Here is a 22096-nt window from a genome sequence, read left to right as displayed (position 1 = left end):
TTAATGGCCTTCTGGCCTTAACTCCATTATTAACGCACAGACATGAGAGTGGGATCAATCTTGTTATCTAACTGTGTAAGTATACAGTATTTTTCCAAAATGTCAAATGACTCCTCCCAGCAATATGACATGATTATCATAACAAGTTCAGACAACTAGTTTTTTTGCCAAGACTGGAGCAGCCAGAAAGGTGGCAGTGGTAACTGCTTGCAGTCTGAAAGCACCATTTGAACATGTAATAATAGAGCCATCGATTGGGGCCTAGTACAATACAATATTATATGGTTCATTTTATTTGGCATATTTGGCATAAATATGCCAAATAAATATTGTATTGATACATATTAGAATCATATTCATAATCATAATTGAGATTGAGCTTCCCATAATTAGTGTAATTTTAGTGGTGTAAGTCTAAAAGTAGTGTAATACTGATCATTTTAGAGGGAGACAGCACTAAATAGTTAATATCTTATTTCAAATTGAAGCCCAATATCCTCTATCCCTTGATTTACGCAACTTAAATGTATGAGCTTGTTTCCTGAAGGGAAGTGGCTGTTCAGCCCAGAGGGAGAGCTTCATAAATTCTTCCTACCCTGTTGAGGAATCGGCCTTTCTGCTCTGTATCTCTGTGTTGTCCCATGGGCATGTCCATGTGCATGTGAGATGACCATTAGCTGGCTGCACCATAATCACCCCACCCCACCCACTCCATTTCCCTTCTGGCACTGCATTATTTAAGGTGTTTGCCTGCTCAGGAAGTACTCCTGTTACAGTAAAAAAATGTGTATATGTGATCATGGGAAAAAGATGAGTGAGAAAACAGGAGTGCAATTGTGAGTGAATACATATGTGTTTGTGTCTGTGTGTGTGTGTGGTCTGGTGCTCATACAGTGTGTTTTTGGTGTAAGTCATCTCTGTGAACACACTCATGTTTGATAGCCAAAGCATCAGACAATGTAGAATCTATTTGTGTGTTTGACCATATCATGCTTGTAGCTCTCTGTATTGTGTCTACATGCAAACATTCATGCTTTCTTGTGGGTTGGTGTGTAGACCTGGTTTAGACCAATATGTGAATTTGCCAAATGAATGGATCAGTGTTGTCCTTTTATGAAAAATCAGGCTGTCATTTTGTTCAACCCTTATTGAAACTTGGGTTACTCTGAGCAGCTAATAGCTCACCTTTAACAATTTAATTAGCTCTCAAGTGCTTTTGAATGCTGTCTGAAAGGCTTGACAAGACTGCAAAAATGAATACAGTTACATTTATAGACAATGTATATGAGCTATTTCCAGCTTCAGTTCAAAAATATATGTTGGTATCAGCCACCCAAACCCATATTGGCCTAACCCTGGTGTCTAGTACATTGTCTGTTACGATCCATTTGTCTCAGGATATGACACTGACATCATTCTCCCTCCTCTCTCCTCTACCCAGGCAGAAAAAACGGTGAGAACGACAAAAACTACGACACATTGGATCTGCCCAAGCGCACAGAGCCGTCAAAAGGTAGGCGCTCGTCTGTCAAAAAAAACATCCCTCTGTTAACACTTTCACTCCTGAGAGACAGTGTCCCAGTCTGGAAATGACTCATTTAGATGTTACCCTGCAGAAGAAGACAGAGGGGAAATGAGTTAGATCTTAAACAATGCCTCAACAAAGCCTTTGTCAAAGAGACGGCCTAGTAATTTAGCTTTGTTTGGTGGTTTGTGTCTCTACTGTGACAGCAGCTTGTGAGAGCATAAACTCTGTGAGCCGTCTCTCTGTTAAATACTGCAACAATGCACGGGACACAAAAGGCAATAAAAAAGCAGCCTGTTGTTGTACATGGAGCTGTATTGACTTTGTAGCATCCATTTTTTGGTCTGTTGCATTGTACTGTGCTAATAATTCATTGGTGACTACTGAGCCTAGGAGTGGTTGATATGAATAAAATCTATCACAGTGTATCAAAGTGGGATTAGAGCTGAAACAATTAGTCAGTGAATCAATAAGTCGATCAACAGAAAATTAATTGGCAACTATTATGATGTCTGATAAATCTTTTGAGTAATTTTTCATGCAAAAATGTGGTTCCATCTTCTCAAGTGTGTGGATTTGCTGATTTTCTCTATTTGAAATCACTTGAAATGGAATATCTTTGGATTTTGGGCTGTTGGTCGGACAAAAACAGACATTTGGGGGCACCCTGGATGCCTGTTATTTGGGACGCCTCCCACATGGGAAAGGCGTCTGTGGTAAGACGGGCGCAGACCTTTGTAGCATGTCAAGCCCCTCTCTCTGCCCATGTTTCCTGTGTCTCTGCACTTTTAGCTGTCAGATGGAGGCGGTAATGCCAAAGAAATTATTTTGAGAAAAAAAAATGAAAATGATATGAACATTTTTCATAATTTTCTGATGTTGTATAGACCAAACAATGAATTGATTAGATTATTAATCCAGAACATAATGGACAGATTAATTAAGCATGAAAATACTCAGTAGTTGTAGCTGTAATTTAGATACTGATATATATCATGACATAATGAACTTTATTGAATGCAGAAACTGTTTATACAGTAGATAAACTAACCAGATGGGGATGCCAGTGATTTAAATCCCTATGAATCCAATATTGCCATAAAGAAAGCCTCTTTATTGATTTGGATTAGTCACTTTGGGACCATTAGTAGATTATAACCAGTGCTAAAAAAGCACTAATGTTTGACAAATAACTATCATCTCACAGCATATTGTAGTATTGACATGTTGCCAAACTCCGACTGAGCCTACTGTATAAGCATCTGAATTGTAGCCTTGGGCTCATTTTGTAATGTCATGATTTAGCGGAATGTATGTGTCTGCAACACACAAAACTGGACAAAAAAAAAGTTTTTGCTGTTATTTTTTCCCATATTCAGAGAACGATAACTCACCTCTTCTCCTTTTCTTGCTCATCTACTGTGTCTATAAATATTCATTGTATCATGTGATCAGTGATATGGCACAGGTAACTTGGCAAACTCATCACGTGGAAGTTTGAAGAGTGTAGCTTTGCCCCCAGACTCTGCAGCTGGTTCTGGCAGTGTGACTAACTGTGTGTGCACTCATATTCTCTTTGCTTTTGGATTTTGGCAGTGGTATGCAGTAGTAACAGTCATAAAAAGCAAATTAGTATGCAGCACACACATCAGCGCATCCAGACGGTAATAGAATGTGTATTTGCTTGTGTGTGGGTCTGTATAATACCTACCTCTGTGGATAGGTGTGTGTGTGTGTGTTGCTGTCTGTCTATCTAGTGGAATTTGCATGCACTTGTTACACATCCTTATGTGGTATTTACACATCAGCACCTTCATCAATGTCTAGTGGCAGGCACTCAAAGTCAATACCACTTCCTATCTGACTGTTAATTAGCCACATTAACACGGCAAAGTGGGCTCTCATTAAACTAGATCACAATTAATTGCTGTGCTTTTCCAAGTTAAGCCGATTTTGCCTTTTTTTTTATCACTCCTAAAGTAAAGGAACGCAGATGAGCTCCAAGGATGATAATTAATAATTTCCACTCACTGGGTTTTCATGGGTAAAAGCCAAGCTGGCATGCTGAGACTGTGGATATGTAGCGGTTACAATTGTGGTGCGATTACGTTACACAATGTGAAAACAACACCCTTCGGAGTCTTGAATCCAGAGGAAGCAATTATCATTATAGGCCTAAATGTCATCCATAGTTGAAATGTGTGTGTGGGTTCACGTTAGAGAGAGTGCTCTGCCTTTCCTGAGTGCAGACAGACAAATCTTATTTGACGTTTATTAGCTCGACACACAGGCGAGTAACAACAACAGTGAGATGCATGGATAATAAGCTTAGTCACCGGAGCAAAACCCACATCGACTTTTAAAGCACAATTATCACTTTTTCCTCTCTGGGAAACATCAGAGGTGAGTGCGCTGGTGACTGCGAGAGCATAAAAGTCATCTCGGTGTCTTGTTTGTTTGTCTATGAAAATGTATGTTTTTTTTGTATGGGTTCAGGCACGTACTCTGCCGCCTGCCAGCACCACATCCCCTGGTCATCTGTGGAGAGTTCGCAGAGAGAGTAAGAGAGAGAAGCTCTCATTCGCTGGTGATGGCTAAGAGAGATATGGGAGATTACATGTGTATCCCCGTCCTGATCTGATGTCAGACAGAGAGAGGTCAGCGCCAGGACCAGGCTGGACCAGGCTGGACCTGGCAGTGGGCAATGATTAATCTTTTTGTTTGTGTGGGGATGTGTGTGTGTGTGTGTGTGAGTGTGTGTGTGAGTGTGTGAGGGAAGGAAAAAGAAAGAAAGAGAACCAAGCCTGTAGGATGCTCTGCTGCATGTGATTACAGTTTCATACCTGTTTTGATTCCAGTACAGTTTGATACATGATTTGAAGACTGGAACCAGTATTTTTAATTAGAGATGTTTTTTGTTTTTTTTCACGTCTGGGCAAGCTGTTAACACAACACTGACATATTATCAGCATACAGTATGAAGTTGTTTTTGAGAACTCGTTAGCAAACCTGATTACACATCCAGCTGACAAGGATAAACATTAGCACTCATTTGTAGTTTCTGGGTTGGTCACTACAAGTGACTCATTTCTCATTACACATAGCGATTTGAGCCATTATTATCGTAAAAATATGATTAGTGTAGCTTTAAATTTCATGATATAAAGGACATAGTGTTTCCTCCTTAGTTTGACATTTTGAGCACTACACTTATTCACTTTCTTGTTGAGAGGAACATGAGAATATTGATACTACTTTCACATCTTTCCATTAATATGACGCTATCGCGAGGAAACAGTTAGCTTAGCTTAACATTAAGACTGGAAACAGGGGGAAACAGCTAGCCTAACTCTTTCCAAAGGAAATAAAATTGACTTAAAACTCTTAAACAATGGGTTATGTGCTGAACTAATTCTTGTGGACACAGTGACTTCCTGGAGTTTTATCGTCATCATGAGGTTGCCAAACCAACCAGTGGAGAGTCCAGCAAGTCACCGCGCCCTAGCCAGGAAATACACCAGCACTTGATTCCCTGTAATACCACAATTTGTCGTTTGTACACTTTTTTTTGTATTAATTAAACAGAGAAAATATAACTTTTTATTGTTATTATTTTGGGCATTTAAAGTAGATAGTAGAAAGATGACAGGAAATAAGGCGAGAGAGAGATATAGTGAGCGACATGCAACAAATATCCACTGCTGGAATCAAATGCAGCGTAATCTTGTGGTTATGTGGCAGGGGTTTTAAACAGTAGGCTACCAGGGTGCGCCAGAGATATAACATGTGAATTGGAGTGTTTTAGAGGTGTTGGTAGGCAAATGTTTTGCAACATTGCACAGAGCCAGGCAAGTTGTTTCTTCCTGTCAGTCTGCTGGCAGTAGATTCATATTTAATGGACACCTGTGAGGGTGGTATTGAACTTCTCATCTAACTCTTGAAAAAAAAAAAAAAAAAGCAAATAAGTGTAATTCCGAAAGTGTCAAACTATACCTTAAAGGCAGAGTGAAGCAAGTTACAGACAAAAAACAGCATGTGTTGTTTGTTCAAATGCTTAAAACAACCAATGTTTATATTTTCCTGACTTTCTGTGACCTCTTGTGGTCTTGTCAACAATGACTGTCCTCTCTCCGACACAAAGACGGGAGTAACGTGACATTTTTATACTGCTGCAGAACCTCTAAGGGAGGAGGTCACAGTGGTAGATGTACAAAGCATCTGAATTAAACACCAAAGACTATGCATCACATCCCATCCCCCATTAACAGTCAAAAAACAAAAACCTATTTTGTCATTTAGATACAAGGAAATGTTGGCTTATGCAGTAGGTTTGATAATAAAATAAGTTTAGGTACCATCCTACAAGAACTAAATTTAGTCCCTTGTTCCTCCAGTTAGTTCCGGTGTAGTTCTTCAAAAGGTTCTTGGTCCACTGGGAGAGTTTCTGCAGTGGAAAAGCCCTACTTATATTCAAATTTAAAGTCCAATATATGACTGATGTGAAAAATCCTGACTGTACATCAAGAGCTATAAGCATTAAACCAAACACACATACAGACAGAACCAAAAGATACATCTGACACATCTGTCTATCATAAACCAAACATCAATGTCTAATCTTCTGCACTACCACATTACAAATTATTATACAAACTACAGACAGCATCTCTAAAATCAATGCTCTATTTTAATTCACTCAGTAATCTTGTTTTGCCAGTCATTTAGTTGTGATTCTTTCTTTTTGTTGATTATGTGGCCACTTCCTCCATCCTAACTGATTAAGGTATAGTTGCACCAGAAGGGGAACTTGTTGCAGGCAAATACATCATTAGAGGAGTCCAGAGTTACTGGCGGTGCATTATTCATTCCACCCAGAACAGAGCCAAAGAAAGAGAGGGGTGGCTGTAACAAAAGTAATTAAGAACTGTGAAAAGACGCATTTCATTAAAGAGCCGGTGAGTGTGGCAGCCCCTGAAATGATGAAACATTTTTCCCAGCAGTTAATTGAAACCACAGCGTAAACCTTTAGATTGGAGAAAGGTCAGGTGAGGGGAGGGGAGGGGAGGAAGGAGGGGAAGAGAGGAGAAGGTGTGTTGTGTGATAAGTGAGTGTGTGCACTTGTGCTGATCTTGCCTCTTTTATTTTAAGAGCGGTGAGAAAAAAGCTAGCCAGTAAAAGTTAAAAATAAGTTCTTTTTCTTTTTGCTGGGGTTTCCTCCAACTTGAGGAGGAGGTTAAGAGAATACAGAAACAGCTATTGGCTGTCCCGAGAGAAACATGCTGCCTCATATTAATTAGCCTCTTTACCTTTTATGCAGCCTTCATCTCTTCCTCCCCTCCCTCTTCATCGGCTCTCTCTTATGCTTGTCTCTCGCCACTGTATTGCCAGAGCGGTGTCACGATGCAGGAGAATGAGAGGCGCCTCACATCCTCTCTGAGTATGTGGGTGTGTTTTCAATGAGCCTCAGCAGCCAAAATGAATAAGCACAAGTGCTCAGATTCTAGTGAAACTAAGATGTGAATCATTTGACCCTGACAGATGAGGAAGGTGGGCTTTTTTCTAGGCACATGGACAGACACTTAGGCTTGTAAAAGCAGTTGTAGATGAGTTAAGATGACTTTATTTGTTAGCTTTAGTAAGCTAACTCACTGTGAACAGGGCTGTTTTGCATGTGCCTCCAACTACACATATATCTTTCATCAGTGAGTTCAGACTGCACAGTGACGTAACATTCCAAATTTATTATCTGTTTTTGTAATGTTCATCACCAAGTCTAAGAATATACAGCCATGCTAGCAGCTTTGAAGCTGCACTTAGCACAGCAGTGCTTTGAGCTAAATGCTAACATCAGCATGCTAATGCAGGTATTTGGTCATAAATCATGGCGCTAGAAGAAAAGTCAGAGGATCATTAAAGTTTACAGTCTTTGTCCTCTGGGGACCATGAATGTCTGTACAAAACTGTGTGGGAATCCATCCAGTAGTTGTTGAGATACTTTAGTCTGGACCAAAATGGTGGACCAACCAACCGACCAACCTACTAGCGTGGCAAATAAAAAAATCAGATATGATTTGTCATTAGGAAGGTAATTTTCTTACCACAGTCCGGTCATATAACAGCCTGACCTGGATGCAGTATTATAGTGATGACAATAAAAAGTATTCATACACTGTCAGCTTGAAAAATTCACATCAGCATCACCCTAATTGCCTTTTACCTTTTACCTCTTGCCAGCACGCTCCCCACTATATATATGTGTGTGTGTATATATATATATATATATATATATATATATATATATTGTGATGAAATAATTGGAAAGTTTCTGGGTGAACGCTGTTTCCTCTGGCAGAGCTTATTCTCACCATGATGAATCTTTTTGTCAAACTGCTTGTAGTTTCCAGTGAGGCTGACTGATCACAACAGCATTAGGTGCTGCTAATTAGTCATATCTGACAATGAGGGCAATCTGACTAAGCAGTAAAGGCCTTGTTAGAAAAGCCTCAGCGCTTTCCACAAGCTCGCCCTCTTGCTCTCTCTCTTTCTCTTTCCTAATTCTCATTTCTCTTGCTCTCTGACATTCAATGCTCTCTCCATCCCTGAGAGATTTATTGTGCTCCAATCACCGCGCAAACACACTTTGAGCAATTGACAAAACAGCAGCATTTACTAAGACGACAACTGTGTAACTCGTCTCACTACTTTGTCTTGCAAGCTGAGCGTTTAATTCGTGGAGAGGTCTTAGTATTGACAAACAGCAGTAACGTGAGCTGTTATGTATTGTATATATAACCCTCTTTGATATCATCTCGCTGGAGATCTCCATTTGTAGTATAATGAACACTGACTGTTTTGCAATCGGAGTCATCTCTGTCTGTGATGCATCTCAGCTCTTGAAGTCTGAAGAGTCAGAGCCTCAATTGAATTAAGGAAAACGGAGCTACACTTTCATTGTTTGTCTCGGCTGTCGTCGCCGCACATGTGAGGAGAAATACTTCCTTTAATGGCTCTGCGGCATGAATCTGATTCGTCTAATCCTCCCTGTAATATCTCCATGTGTCTCCGAAGCTGCAGCAAGAAAAGCAATCGTCTTGTCCAAAGGCACGATGAACGTCTTGCCGCAGTGAGCAAATATGCTCAAGCAGATCTATTTTTCAAGATAAATCATCTTTGTGTCATTAACTGCTGCCAAGTCTGCTTCAGAGTAGCACAATTCCAATGGAAGGGAAAGTTTTGGCCTGTTTTGTGTCTACTTTACACTCCAAGTTAAAGCAGAATAATATGAATAATTTACTCTCCATCCCAAATTCCAAGAAGGGTTCTCATGTAGGCGCTTTCTGTTTTCATCACTGTGGAATTTAACACCACGGATAGTGAATGCTGACTCCCAGCCTTGCTGACTTCTTGCTGGCTACGGTCAGCCTGTTGGCCACTTTCACTTACCCTTTTGTTCAAAATAAATGCACCAGTCAGTCGCTCCAGTTGCATCCCTCCTCCACCTCTTCTTTCTCACTTCCTGCCGTCACATTTCACAGCAAGATGAGACCCCAAAACATTATGGCTACCTCACGCACACACAGATAGAATGTCACATATGCAAACCATGCACACAAACAAAAAAAAAAAAACGTTCATATAAACATGTAACACTTGCGCAGACACACAAGCACACACATATTCACACTTACTTTCTCACTCTCAGCTTCTCTGCTATCTTTACACATAGCATCCACTTGACACAGGGTTGTATCCAGACTGTCTGGCACCTTATATCACTCTCCATCTCTCTGCTGGCTCAGTCATTACATTTCCCTCTGTGTTACACCTTCCTTATGGCAAATATACGGTGTGTTGCATCACCTTTACAGTTCTTAATACTGAATGCCATCACATCCAGAGGGAAGACTATCCTGCTCTTAAAAAAAAGAGGCCTGTGAATCTCAAGGTGTGATGAGTGACTAATTGGTTTTATATTTCTGTTCCATTTTTGCCATAACCTTCAGCTGAAGAGGCAAAGCTAAATGGGATACAAGCAAACAAAAAAGAGATATTCTATCTTTGGAGATCTCATGCTTAAATACATGATGAATAAAAATAAAAGTGTAAGTACAGAAAATCATACAAAACAGTGCTCCTCTGGCATTTCCATCCAAATTGTGTTTATTGTTTCTATTTTCTAATAGGTTGCTACATGGAACACATTTGCAAGCTGGTGCCCCATGTGGCAACTGGGAATAATTTACTACATTTCTAAAAGTTTGAAGGACTTTAATTACCCCATTCACACTTCATGCATCTTGGTTGGATTGGTTTTTATTCAGATATTTAAAAAAAGGATACAGTATGCAGCCAATATGGGCTCAAGATTAATTTAAATCCAATTGTTGAGATGTATTCTTACCATATCTTGAAATGGTTTAAATGCTTGCCTGTCCCCAAGCCGCGTAGGTGATCTTAATTTTCACTGCATCAGTAAGCAATTAGTGGAAGCAGCCACTTGCAAGGTCTTGCCCCTATTAGAACATCCAGAGTATCACTGACATGAGTCATCTCTGAGTCACCTGGACTGGAGTAAGGTCCACTTGGCCTGTTAAGAACTTTTTCATCCACTGCATTGGAGTCCCAAATGCTTCCCATCACAAACTATAGCATTGTGGCAAAACATTTTCAACTAAATTCTTCAATAATGCATGAATCTCATCTTTGTGTGGTTTGTCAAGGTATGTTCTTGTGCAGCTAGAGCAGGCTCTTCAGTGCTGCTTGTGTCTGATGAGGGAAAACACCCACAGCCGCCTCGGTTCACAGCAGTTAGCAGAGACAACTGCAGCTGCTGTGGGTGTTTTCCCCCTGCTGGTCGCACCTGAAAACATACTTGTCTAGCCACACAAAGGTAAGACTTATGCTTTATTGGAAGAGTTTCAAATAGTATATTTTGCTTAAGCAAGAGATAAGATGAGGACTAACTGATCGGTTTGGCTATGGACTTCTGGTTAACTGGTTAAAATTGTAGATATGTCCATATAATTGTCTGTAAAGTATGTTGTCATGTGTTCATACTGTATGCCAGCATGTTAAAAGCTTGCTCCAGATGCTAAATGTTCCAGTCTAGCCCCCCCACACCAACCCTCCCCACCTCACCTGGGATTAAAACTGAATCCTGCTCTGGCACACCAGCTGTTGGGACCGCCACCGTCCACCTAGCCTGCTCAGCTGGCCACAGCTAACTGGACACTCCTCACATGCCATTCACTTGCCCTCCTTTGTTGTTGATTATAAAACTAAGCACAACAGAGAAAAGGGACTAATTATGTGAATAGCCAGCGGCTTGCAGCTGACATTTTAGATGCTGCAACCCCCCCCTTCAACTCCAAACCCTGCCCTCATGAGCTGTTTCACACTGGCAGTGATAATAAGGCGAGGAAGAGTAAAAAACAAATGAGTAGAATGAGAGGTTTATTTAAGTGGGACCACCTCGTGTTTTGTTGGAAATACAAAGAGGTTTGCAAAATAATACTATTCCTAGGAGGTCTCATGAAGAGTGGCTGCTCTACACATCATTAGTGGAATGAAGTCCTTGCAGATTAGTGTGTGTGTGTGTGTGTGTGTGTGTTGATGCATGGCAGCATTTATCCACCTGTGTTTAGCAAAGGATAGTGGGGCGCCACTAATTCCCAGCACTTCCTCTGTGGTGGTGCATAAATTTAACACCACTTCCACCCACAGCAGTGATCAACTGTTTCTCAAGTTCTTTAAACTTCCCTTACCCCGAAAAAACTCAGTGCCCCCGATCAGTGTTTTCCCTCCTACAAGGCTCTGTGGGATTCTAGAAAGTGCTGCGAATCTACAGTAGCCTGCAACATCAGGCCCCTCAGATGATTAACCATGTCATTCGCCTCCCCCGTCTCCTCAAACCTGAGCAATTGGAGCAAAGTGGTAATTATGAGACAAGAATGATTCCAGGGAAGTAGGAGAGAGAGCAGTGAGATTTACTTGCCAGTTGGAGGCTTTGTTTGGCCCCGTTTGAGGCACAAGAGCGCTGCTTCCTGTTGCTGCGAGAGACGCTTTAATCTAATTAAAAGCAGATTAATGGCGAGCTGACTGGCATCGCTAGAGCTACAACACAGGCTTAGCGAGGGAAAGAAAGCCCCCCTTCAGTATTTGCCACTGTCCTGTTACTGGTAAACAGTAAATGAAATATTGCTTGTAAACAGACTAGACTGTTGTAAACAGGAACGTCTAAATGCACTCTAAGGACTGCTGTCCTTGTATACAATGGAAGGAGAGGGTCAGATGAAGCAGAGACAAGTTCAGCACGGGCAGGAGTCCAATCAAATTTTTCCTCCACTGAGCCTTCACTCCGAGCATAAAATCAGTCATGTTGTATATCAGCCTACGTTTTAGGGATTTAACTGACGCCTTTTTCCTACGCGACATTAAATTTCTGCACTCCTCTCCAGCAAGTAAGCAAGCAAGCGAGTGGAAAGGCCAAGGTCTCAGTGCTCTTACAATATTTCTGTGACTTCAACAGCCCTGAAGGAGATGAGCAGGAGTAGGAGAAATATAAAATAAATGCCAAACAGAAAGATATAAGAGTCTATTTGTGTAAGAAAGTGAGTGGAGGGAGTGGGAAGAGGGCACTTTTTGTTGCCACAGCCAATCTGTTTGACAGCTCTATAATCACAAGTATTTTGGATTTTAATGTATGTTTGATTTAACGATGGGTTCATTTTAGCCAGTGAGAGCAACTCATCTCATCCTCACTGCCTTTCATTTGACTCTTATAAGCGCGCATACAAACAGTCACTCACACACAAGCTCATTCATGCACAAATGCTCTGTAACACTAACTCAATCTCACCCACACACACACACTTGCACACATAACGGGCGGTGCACTGTGCCCTTGACCATGAGGGTGGTATTATGTGGCTATTAGAGGTGGTGTTGTTTGTCAGGGAGTTGCAGAGAGAGAGAGAATATTACCTGCGAAAATTGACCACTGTATCTGCTGTGTGTGTTTGTGTGTGTGTGTTTGTATGGAGAAAAAAAGTGTGGACTGTCATCCTCCAAGGCGAGAGTTAATCCAGAGTATCCATCACACTTCAGCAGGCCATTTTCCAAAGGAGGGATTGGTGGGGCTGGAGGGAGCATTAAATGAGGGATGGGTGCTGATGCTGACCCAGACACAGGAAATCCCTCCTCTGTCAAACACCATCACAGCCGTCATCATACATTCTAGATTCCAGACTGTAGCTGGAAAAGAGGAGCTTCTTATTCAGGCTTTGGTGTGCCAGCTGGGTGGAGTGCAGGCCCCCCCCCCACCTTTTTTTTAGTGATTCGGAACATGTAAATCAGCATTCAGCAAATGCCACACCTCCTCTTCCATTTGTCATGTTTGTTTCAGGCATAGATTTGTTTCACCATCGCTGTTGGATTACAGTTGCACTCAGAGTTATAAACCAGTGGCTTGGTCTGCCACTCTGAGGCAGAAAATATAGATGCTTTAATGTTTTGTGGAAAGGATATGAGCTGGAAAACAATTTTAATCTGAAAAAGAAAACAAAATGTACCTGAAATAAGGGCTAGTAAAATGACCTTAGCAAAGAATGAATGACCTCAGGTCCTGGACAGCTACACAGGGGTTAACAGTTATTCTGACTGATTAGACCTCTTCTTCATGGGCTAATAAGAATCTTAATGGTGCAACTAAATTGACAGTAGAGTCAGGGAAATGTCATTCAGTCTGTACTAACCACACTTTACTGAGTCAAGGTCTAATTAGGCAAAATAAGTGTCACCTGTGTGGGTGTGTGTACAGTACCATGGCTGTGTAGAGGCTATATGGTAGAAAGCAAGCAGGTGAAAAATAACAAATGAACACAGGTGAAAGCTGCTAGACTAATAAAGTAAACAAAAGTAGAACAATAAAACAAAGATGATCTCCACAGACAAACCAAAGAAATAAGACAAAGAAAAACACTGAAGCCCCACTGTGACACACAGCCACACTGTCTTATCCCATCCTATCAAAGGTTAAAGGTGCAGTGTGTAGGATTTAGTGGCATCTAGTGGAGAAGTTAAGATTGCAACAAACTGAATACCCCTCCCGTCACCCTCCCCTTCTAAGTGTATAGTTGAACCTATGGTGGCTGCAAAAATTGTGAAAAACGCGAAAGGCCTTCTCTAGAGCCAGTGTTTGGTTTGTCCGTTCTGGGCTACTGTAGAAACATGGCGGTACAACATGGTGGGCTTCGTGGTAGAGGACCCGCTCCCTCTGTAGATGTAAAGGGCTCATTTTAAGGTAACAAAAACACGATTCTTATTTTCAGGTTATTACACACTCATTAAAACATACTTAATAATATTATATTCCATTTCTGCCAAGTCAGATATGATCAGCCATATCTAGCTAGCTAATTAAGTTACGTTAGCTCCATGAGTTGGCTGAAAACAGTGTCTCCGGTTCTATTTTTAATGATTCAAACTGTCCCATTTAAAAACTAGAATCTTAGCGTATATTATAAGTACATACTATAAACAAAACTATGTATACTATGATATATACACTAGATGGCAACATGCATGATATCGACCTGAAAGACTAAGGCTGTAACTGTATGATGATCCATGTAGAAGACATGGAGATAAAGAAACAATGTTCTTGTATTGCAGTGTAGACCTAGTTAGTAGTAAAGTATGACAAGCAATATCATTTATGATAAGGAAAGCTATAGTGTAACATAAACCTGTTTTGTTGCCTAGCTTACATAATTTGTATTTTCAAACAATATGTTTTCAAATGTTGAAAGAAAAATAGGCTTTTTGGACAGCTAACTGGTAATGCTATCTCAGGTAACATTAGCTTGGGTTGCTAGAGTCTAAACCTCCCCAAATCTAATAAAGAAAAGGACAGAGCCATAGACGTTACCTTAAACTCTGATAACATCAAATGCACCACCTTACAAACTCTTTAAATGCTCTAGTTAATTGCTCTAGTTAACATCCCCAAACAGTCAATTTCTGATTTGACCACAAATATCTACTGTTTTATAATTCGGCTGATCAGACAAACCATCAAATACCTGCACCTTTTTTTTGGTAATGAAAATGTTCACTGTTCAGATTTTTTTAAATAGACTGCAGGTACCAGCAGCTTCAAACCTAAAATTAAATAACAGACGTTAGTCCAAACCTAGTCTGTTTATGTGGGTTAGTGTAAGCCTTATTCCTTCTTCTCATCCAGGCTGCAGTTCCAGGCCTCTGTCAACCCACATCCCCCCCTTCCTCCACATCTGCCTCAGTCTCAGGCCTCTATCTTCAGTCCCTGTTCCAGTCACTGCCTACCCCCCCACCCCGCTTATATATCTATATCAAGCAGAGCAGCAGTCCACAGGATTATCTGGGCTTATTCCTGAAGGCTGGACACCCAACCCCCAAAACCCCCTCCCCAAACTGCAGAGTACATCATTTAGCTTGTGCTGCAGTGCATCAGTTGTTCTTATGGTAGATGGTAGATTACTTTTTCTCTTTTTCCTCCCTTATTACTGTCTTGTTGTTGCCCCAACTGACATGATCCATGCATTTCTGTGGACTATATACCAAACAGCTGTCCCATCCAGCACACAAATCCACTCAGTCACGATTCCCTCTTTCTCTCTATCCATCCCCCACTCCTTTACTCCTTCTCCCTTTACTCTATATTGTTCCTTCCCTCCCCACTCCTTAGTCACCTTTTTTCCTCCTTTCTTCCTCTCCATTTTCCTCCAGCTTTATGCTCTCTACTCTTTTTCCCTCTGTCCCCCATCTCTCTTTCTCGCTTCCTCACTCCCTCTCTTACTCCTCCGCCCCTCTCCCCTCTCCCCCACATTTCACTGTGAAATCCCTGTCAGACGTAGGGATGTGTAGCATGTTGAGAATCGGCTAAGTTAGAATTTGTGGTGAAAGCACGACACCGCCCTGACAACTTGAGCTTGTTTTTCAGCCTTTCAGGCTCAGGTGAGCTGCCAAACAGGAAATGGGAAACGTTGTCCACCGCCCCCCCACAGCTTTTCTCTGTGGGCTCTCGCTCTTGCTCTCTCTCTCTTTATCTTTATCTCTTTCTCTCTCCACCTATTTCTCCCTCTCTATCTCTTTCTCTCTGGCAGGCTCTCGCTGTTGCTGGAGTTTCTAGTTTCATTTGCGTCTGGGTGAGGACGTGACTTGCCTGGGTAAAGAGAGCAAGCACTCAAGGTGATGCTGAAACACACTCCACTCTCACAAACACACACACACACACAAAGACATACACACCTAATACGTTTGAAAACAGAGACACACGCCGCTCCACTCTGAAGCACTTGAGCCTCTGAGGGAGCTGTTGCTGTTAAACACAAACTTACAAGGGAGCACAAGCGGGGCTTGGCCGCTAATTGCAGCCCACAGGCTAGTATTTTTGCCAGTTGCTGTGGAATTATGAGATTGTAGGTGAGGATGGGAAAGGTCTCCTTTTAAAGCTAAAGTGCACATTGTGGCAGCCTCGAGTGCTCTTGTGCCAGGCACTAGAACTTTCTGCTTTCACTCACTGTACTTAAGTCAATCTGAATGACCATGTTCCAGTGCTATGTAATACTCAGTTAGAAAAGCAGTTTGGTCCTCTTGTTTTGCTGGCCCAACTGTCTCGGTATGAACGTGGACTGAACAGATTTGTTAGTGGCAGTGGGGAGGAGTTTCCATAGCAACCCTAGTACTACCATCGTGTACTCTTTCATCTCAACATATTGTCTACATCAATAGGTAGAGCAATTTTGGAATGTGTGCTGCATTTTGTGTTTGTGGGGGAGATACGGATGGTTATGAGACTGAAGCGAGGAAGATGGTGGGAGAAAGTGAAAAGAAAGGAAAGAGGAGAGAGGAAAAGAAAGGAAGAGGGAGAGAAAATGAATGTTCCCAGCAGAGAAGCAGGCTGCTCTGTATCTGTTCTCTATCTGCAGCCAGCTTAATAGCAGAGTCCAGACACGTGTGTATGTGTGTGTGCTTGTTTGTGTGTCAGTATGACTTAAGTCACCTTCAGGGACACACACCAGACTTAAGACCAGTTAATTGGGGACGGCTTGTGCAACTGGGGACAAAAGCTGTGTCCCCAATTGGTAAAACGCTGATTTTTAACGTTGATTAAATTTAAGGTTAGGGTAAAGGTTAGGGTTAGGCAAGTAGTGGTCATGGTTAGGGTTAGGATAAGTCTTTAGGAAATTAATGTACGTCTATGTAAATACCCCAAAAGTGACTTAAGTAAACCTGTGTTCGTGCGTGTGTGTGTGCACAGTATGTAGGATGGGCAGTGGCCTGGCATTTTCTCCATCAGCTTAATGGCTACGCTTGGAGACCAGCATAAGACAGGGACATCCACATCATTCGAGGTAATAATTGGAAAGATTCCCTTTTAATGACTTGAGGGCTCACATCATCAGACAACTCAAGATGGTGGCTGCCAATCTTACGCCTATTCATATGTGGCAGATGTGACAGGTTAATCTGTAGTTGTCACTATAAGCAGAGACTCCAGTCCGCAGTATAGCTGCATACGCTCCGATAAATCAGAGCATTACAGTTACATCAAACCCCCTTTTTCCCTGGCTTTTTTTTTTTTTTTTTTTGCTTTTTTCTTTCTCCCTCTCTTTCGTCTTGAGGGAGTTTATTAAATTAGCAATGCCAGCTCACCAAAGCCGGGCAGACCATGGTCAAAGGTGGGTCGGCTTACATGCATTTACCCATTCAGACAGAATGCTGAATGAGATTTGTATGTCTTTCTTTACTGGAGATTCCAGCTGTCTTACAGTCTTACTTGCAAGTGTTTGGGACCTAAAACAGACATTTTGGCAATACCAACAAAATACAAAGAGAAACATACTCTATAGGTGTATCAAAAGTAATACTACTTAGCCAACAAATTATTTCTTAACAAAACACTAATAATTCTTACAAATAACAAGAGTAATTGTAACAATGACTTGTAATGCTAAGCAACGGTTGTATAATAGAGGAGTTGGTTGTATGAAGGTTAAAAAATAATGTGCATGTTCATTATTGCACTATATGTTAAATTACTGTTTAATCACCTTGAACACCTACATTTGGCTGACATGAGGCATCCCTGTTTGTTTGTGTTTTCTTTTCATTTTGAGCTTTCAGGAAAATTTCCCAACTGGCAATTACCACTTGGATGTTGACACGGATGGTTTTCATGTCATATTCAAGTAGCAAACAGGTAATTACGGTAACTCCCATATAATGTGAAGACAGCATAACAATGATGCAGTGATTAGGGGTAAGAGGTTGTCCTAATTATGAAAAACATGCCAGCAGCAAACACACTTATCTTTGTTATGTTGACTTTTATAGGCTATAGTGACATACCTCCACAATTGTGGTTGGTTGGTTGCAAAGCTGGATTTAAGTGCTGTCACACATACTGTAATTTAGATTTAAGTACACACAACTATCCCAACACAGTGGGAAATACAACTTGGGAGATGCACTTAACTGTGTTTTTTGCCCTCAGTCCATTTTGTTATTATGTCCAACTAAAAGCACCTGGAGCCATGACATGAAGCATTAGCCTGTGCCAAACATGAAAGCAGGAGCACTTGATTGCAGCACAAACAGAAACAAGCAAGACAAACCTGAGCCTCGTGTGGCTGAGACAGGCCATCTGTATTATCTCACACCTATGTCTAAACAGCAGGCAATATTAACTGAGAAAGCCATTTGTTGAATGGGGGCAAATTGTCATGTTATTTTTTCATACTTAACACAATTTGAAAAGTGACATATCTTGTCAATATGTTTTTTTGTCCGAAGGGGAATAATAACTTCACCTGACAGAGATTCTAATATAAACACCTCCACCTCAGGCCCTGGAACACTATTACATTAGCAAGAGGAACATTGGAGACAAACAACCAGCGCATTACCACTGTTGATCCCCTGAGAGGCCGGATAGCTGCGAGGCACATTCTTGAGCGAGCCACAGAAAATCTAATACAACTGTGGCTCAAGAGTGAAAGACCACTGGCTCTGTGTTTTTGTCCAAAGTTTGGAAAGATGGAGCATTTCTGATGGACTAAGTTAAGGGAGTGTTTGGATGTTTCAGACAATTTGGTGTCAATTTGTCAGCATGTTTTTGATAGCGGTGTTGATGTGTCCCTTCTGGTTCTAAAAGCCCACAGCGGGACTTTGCTGGCCTATCAGCACAGGAAAGTGAAAGTGCTACCCTGTCATTGCAGAAATCGCTTGCTGAAAAGGACCCTTTTGTGCTAAATGGTAGGAAACAAGCTTTCATGGACCCAACATTTGGTAGTGCTGGAGCAGGACGCCTGTAGTGAAATGGCAAAGATGGAGGAAGAGAAGGGTAGAGGGGTCTGTGCTGCATATTCCCCTTGTGACTTCAGTGACATCTTTTCCTTTTGGTCCACTGTGTCTCTTTCTCCAACTCTCTCTCCCCTCCCCTCAACCACCCCATCGCATCAGGACATCTTTGTGGCCCAGAGCTGATGGGTAACTGTCCAAGAGATGGGCCAACTGCCACCTTCTGCCTCCCTTTGTCAACATCCAACAAACTAAGGCCAACTGCAGTGTGGGTATGCTAATGTGTGGTGCCCTGGGGCTGCCCATAGAGATGCCAATCTGCGGCAAGGCCAAACTGGATGCGAAATGGGATAATGAAGCTTTGACTCCTGGACCCTGTCTGTCTGAAGGGGTAACTGGGGGGTGAACGGCCTTTACAGCCTGGCAGTGCACTCTGTTTTGGCTCCTCTGGGCTCCAAGTCTGTTGGGAGGGCTGTGGATAGAAAGGGAATGCGAGCCTCCATCACATGTTCTCCCTCAGGCTTAGGTTGAGGACACTTGCGTGGTTTAAATCAACTGAATCATACATGGGTCAAATTGTATTTGCAAAATAATGTTTGTTTTCAGTGTAACCTGCGAGGAGAAGCAGATTTTCACAGTGGTTCACCACAACAGAAATGACAACAGTCAATTAAGTTTACTTTTTTGTGATTTATACCCAGCATTAACATGCATCTCGTAGCCATAGTGTCATTCACACATGACGCTAAGATGCATCTCCAGCATAAAAATGGAATTCTGATTTCTCATTCCAATCATCTAGCCAATAATCAGATGGGACGGGACTCAAGAAAGAGACGTTCTCTGTTTAAGAGCGGCTGACATTGACACTAAATGAGACAATGAGAATTGCGGTCCACCTTTAAAGTCAGTCCACCTTAAGTGAGCCTAGTCAAGTTAAGCTAACGCGTTGTTGCTAACTTCGGGGCTAACCCCCTAGATGAGTATTTTCTTTGTCTTGAGGAGCTGCAGCATTTATTAACTGACAAACTGTAGTCTGTACTGTACATTTACTGCCAGATTGACAACTTACTGCTTAACTTTTCCTCTGCTCCGCTCGCCTTCACGTCATGTTTCTGCCGCTCACCCTTTGCGCTCGCTCAACAACTCATGCACATTCACACACACATACATACACGCATTGCCTTATTCCTTAACGGAGTTACGCTACTCTCGTACCTTTCACATAGATGTCCTTTGAAGAATGAAGAGAGGGAGGATGACTAAAAAAAATCCACAATAACGCAGAGTTTTTGTACTCACACAGTGTATGAGTGAAAATCATTAGTAGCCCGTTGATATTAATGATTGTCTGAAATTTTAGCAGCGGCGCTCATAATTTTGCAGCGGCGGTGAATATGGGGGAAACACTGCCTTTATAATCGCTGAATGCCCTTATACAATAGTCAATGTAGATTACACACATAAGCTGATTTGGCTGGATTTTCAGATAGATTACATTTTGGTTTGTCCACTTATAAATTATCCTTCGTCCACAGGAATAGTGACACGATCTACTTTGTCCTGATGTGTTAAACTACATCTGGTGCTCCTTCAGGCGGCATAAACAAAAAAATATGACTCATGGCCAGACATAACTGTTGAAGGCATTTCTTAAGCTCCTGCAGACCCTGCCAATTTACTTGTTTTGTTTACGTGGCTTCACTGTTCACCTTCTGGTTTTTAATGAAGCTGAGAGAGTCACGACCATTATTACACCGGTGACATACTACTTTTAATGATGTGCAGTTTTAGCCATCGTCCCGCTGTGGCTGTGCCCTGCGCAAGTCTTCATTATCACTCTAGCACTCTCCCATATGCCTGCAGGTACTTACATAAAACACTTGCACATAAAAAGGCTGCTGGTGGGGTTAAATGTGCATGAGTTTCAGATGTGGAATGAGACTGGAGACTCAGCATCTTGAGGCTTCTCCACTGGAATGGCCTCGTTTATTTATGCAGTTTTTCAAAGGGGGAGAATGTGACCCTGTGGTCAACCCTGCTCTGTTTCTCTTTTTCTTACTCTGTCTCCAATGTTTCTGTCTTCCTGTGACAGTTAACTGGAGAAACTTAACAATGAGACTATAGCATAAAGGCCCCTCCTTCAACTACTCAACAGCATTTCAGTTAACCAGAAGTCAGGAATGCAAGGGTCAGAGGCCATGTGTTATGACAATATTCCTGTCAACGGAGAATGATCTCTTACAGAGCAAAAACCTGTTAGAGAAAGTTGACTGAGGATGACAGATAAGAGGGATTATTTTATGATCTGCTGTTTGTTTTCTGTTTTTCTGTCTGCCACTCTCTGTATCTTCCCCCATCTCTCTCCAGTCCTTTCACAGCAATGTAAAACTCCCCTATGAGTTGTAGAAAGTGATACGCCATCATGTCCCCTTGATTCGATGGAAGTGCTGTGTGCTGTAAGTGTGCTAGAAATGGAGCAGTAAATAAATGGAGCTTGTGTAGAAGCAGGAAGAGACCTTGTACACATTGTAGGCAGACTGGATCGATGAACATCACTTTTTGACATGCCCGAGCCAGGGCTTGGTGTGTTTGTGGATCTGTGTGTGTGTGTGTGTGTGTGTGTATGGAGGTGTTTGTAGAGGTGTGTATCTAGTGCTGCACAAATGCAGCCAACCATCCTAGAGGAAGGCAAGATGGCTGAGAGAATTGAGCCAGTGAGGTGTTCATGTGAGTCCGAGAGAGGAGTCTTCATAATGCTCACATACATGTATGAGTGTGTTCGTGCATCCCTTCCTCACTGATCAGTTAATCCTTTATCATTTACCATCCTGTCACACCGCTACACCTTGGCTTTAATTGCAGCCAATAGTGCAGATACTTGAACCAAATTAATGCTATAGCTTTGTACCAAGCATCACTCAATCACTTCAACCTAACTTTGTTTCTAACCCAGTTTTCATGCACCGCAGCGCCACAAAGCCACTTCTCTTCAGCGCCCGGTCACTAATTGAGCTTCGTCTCAGTCGGTGGAGTTGTCACCGTCATCTTTTCCTTTGAAAAATAACCCACTGCTCCTCCCCTTTCACCTCATTTAGGGATGAATGTAGATCTCCTGAGCATCCTGCGTCGTCTTTGTGCATTTGTATTTGTGTGTGTAAAGGCAAAGCTGGATGTTTGTGTGTGTCCCTCAGCAAGTTGTGAAGCAGAGCTCAGCAGGAATCTCAT

The 22096-nt window shown here is 41.8% G+C and overlaps 1 protein-coding gene across 10 annotated transcripts in view; it reads left to right on the top strand.

The window, feature by feature from the left end:
* Positions 1 to 22096, top strand: part of arvcfb (ARVCF delta catenin family member b) — a 238791-nt gene that overhangs the window by 192921 nt on the left and 23774 nt on the right. For all 10 annotated transcript variants that reach the window (XM_044364799.1, XM_044364826.1, XM_044364815.1 and 7 more), the window contains one exon: positions 1442 to 1513. In XM_044364799.1, the coding sequence (XP_044220734.1) occupies positions 1442 to 1513 (72 nt within the window). The remainder of the gene's footprint in view (positions 1 to 1441; positions 1514 to 22096) is intronic.

The sequence above is a fragment of the Thunnus albacares genome, chromosome 2 (assembly GCF_914725855.1).
Source record: "Thunnus albacares chromosome 2, fThuAlb1.1, whole genome shotgun sequence".
Taxonomy (NCBI): Eukaryota; Metazoa; Chordata; class Actinopteri; order Scombriformes; family Scombridae; genus Thunnus; species Thunnus albacares.
This window is presented reverse-complemented; position numbering and strand designations above follow the sequence as displayed.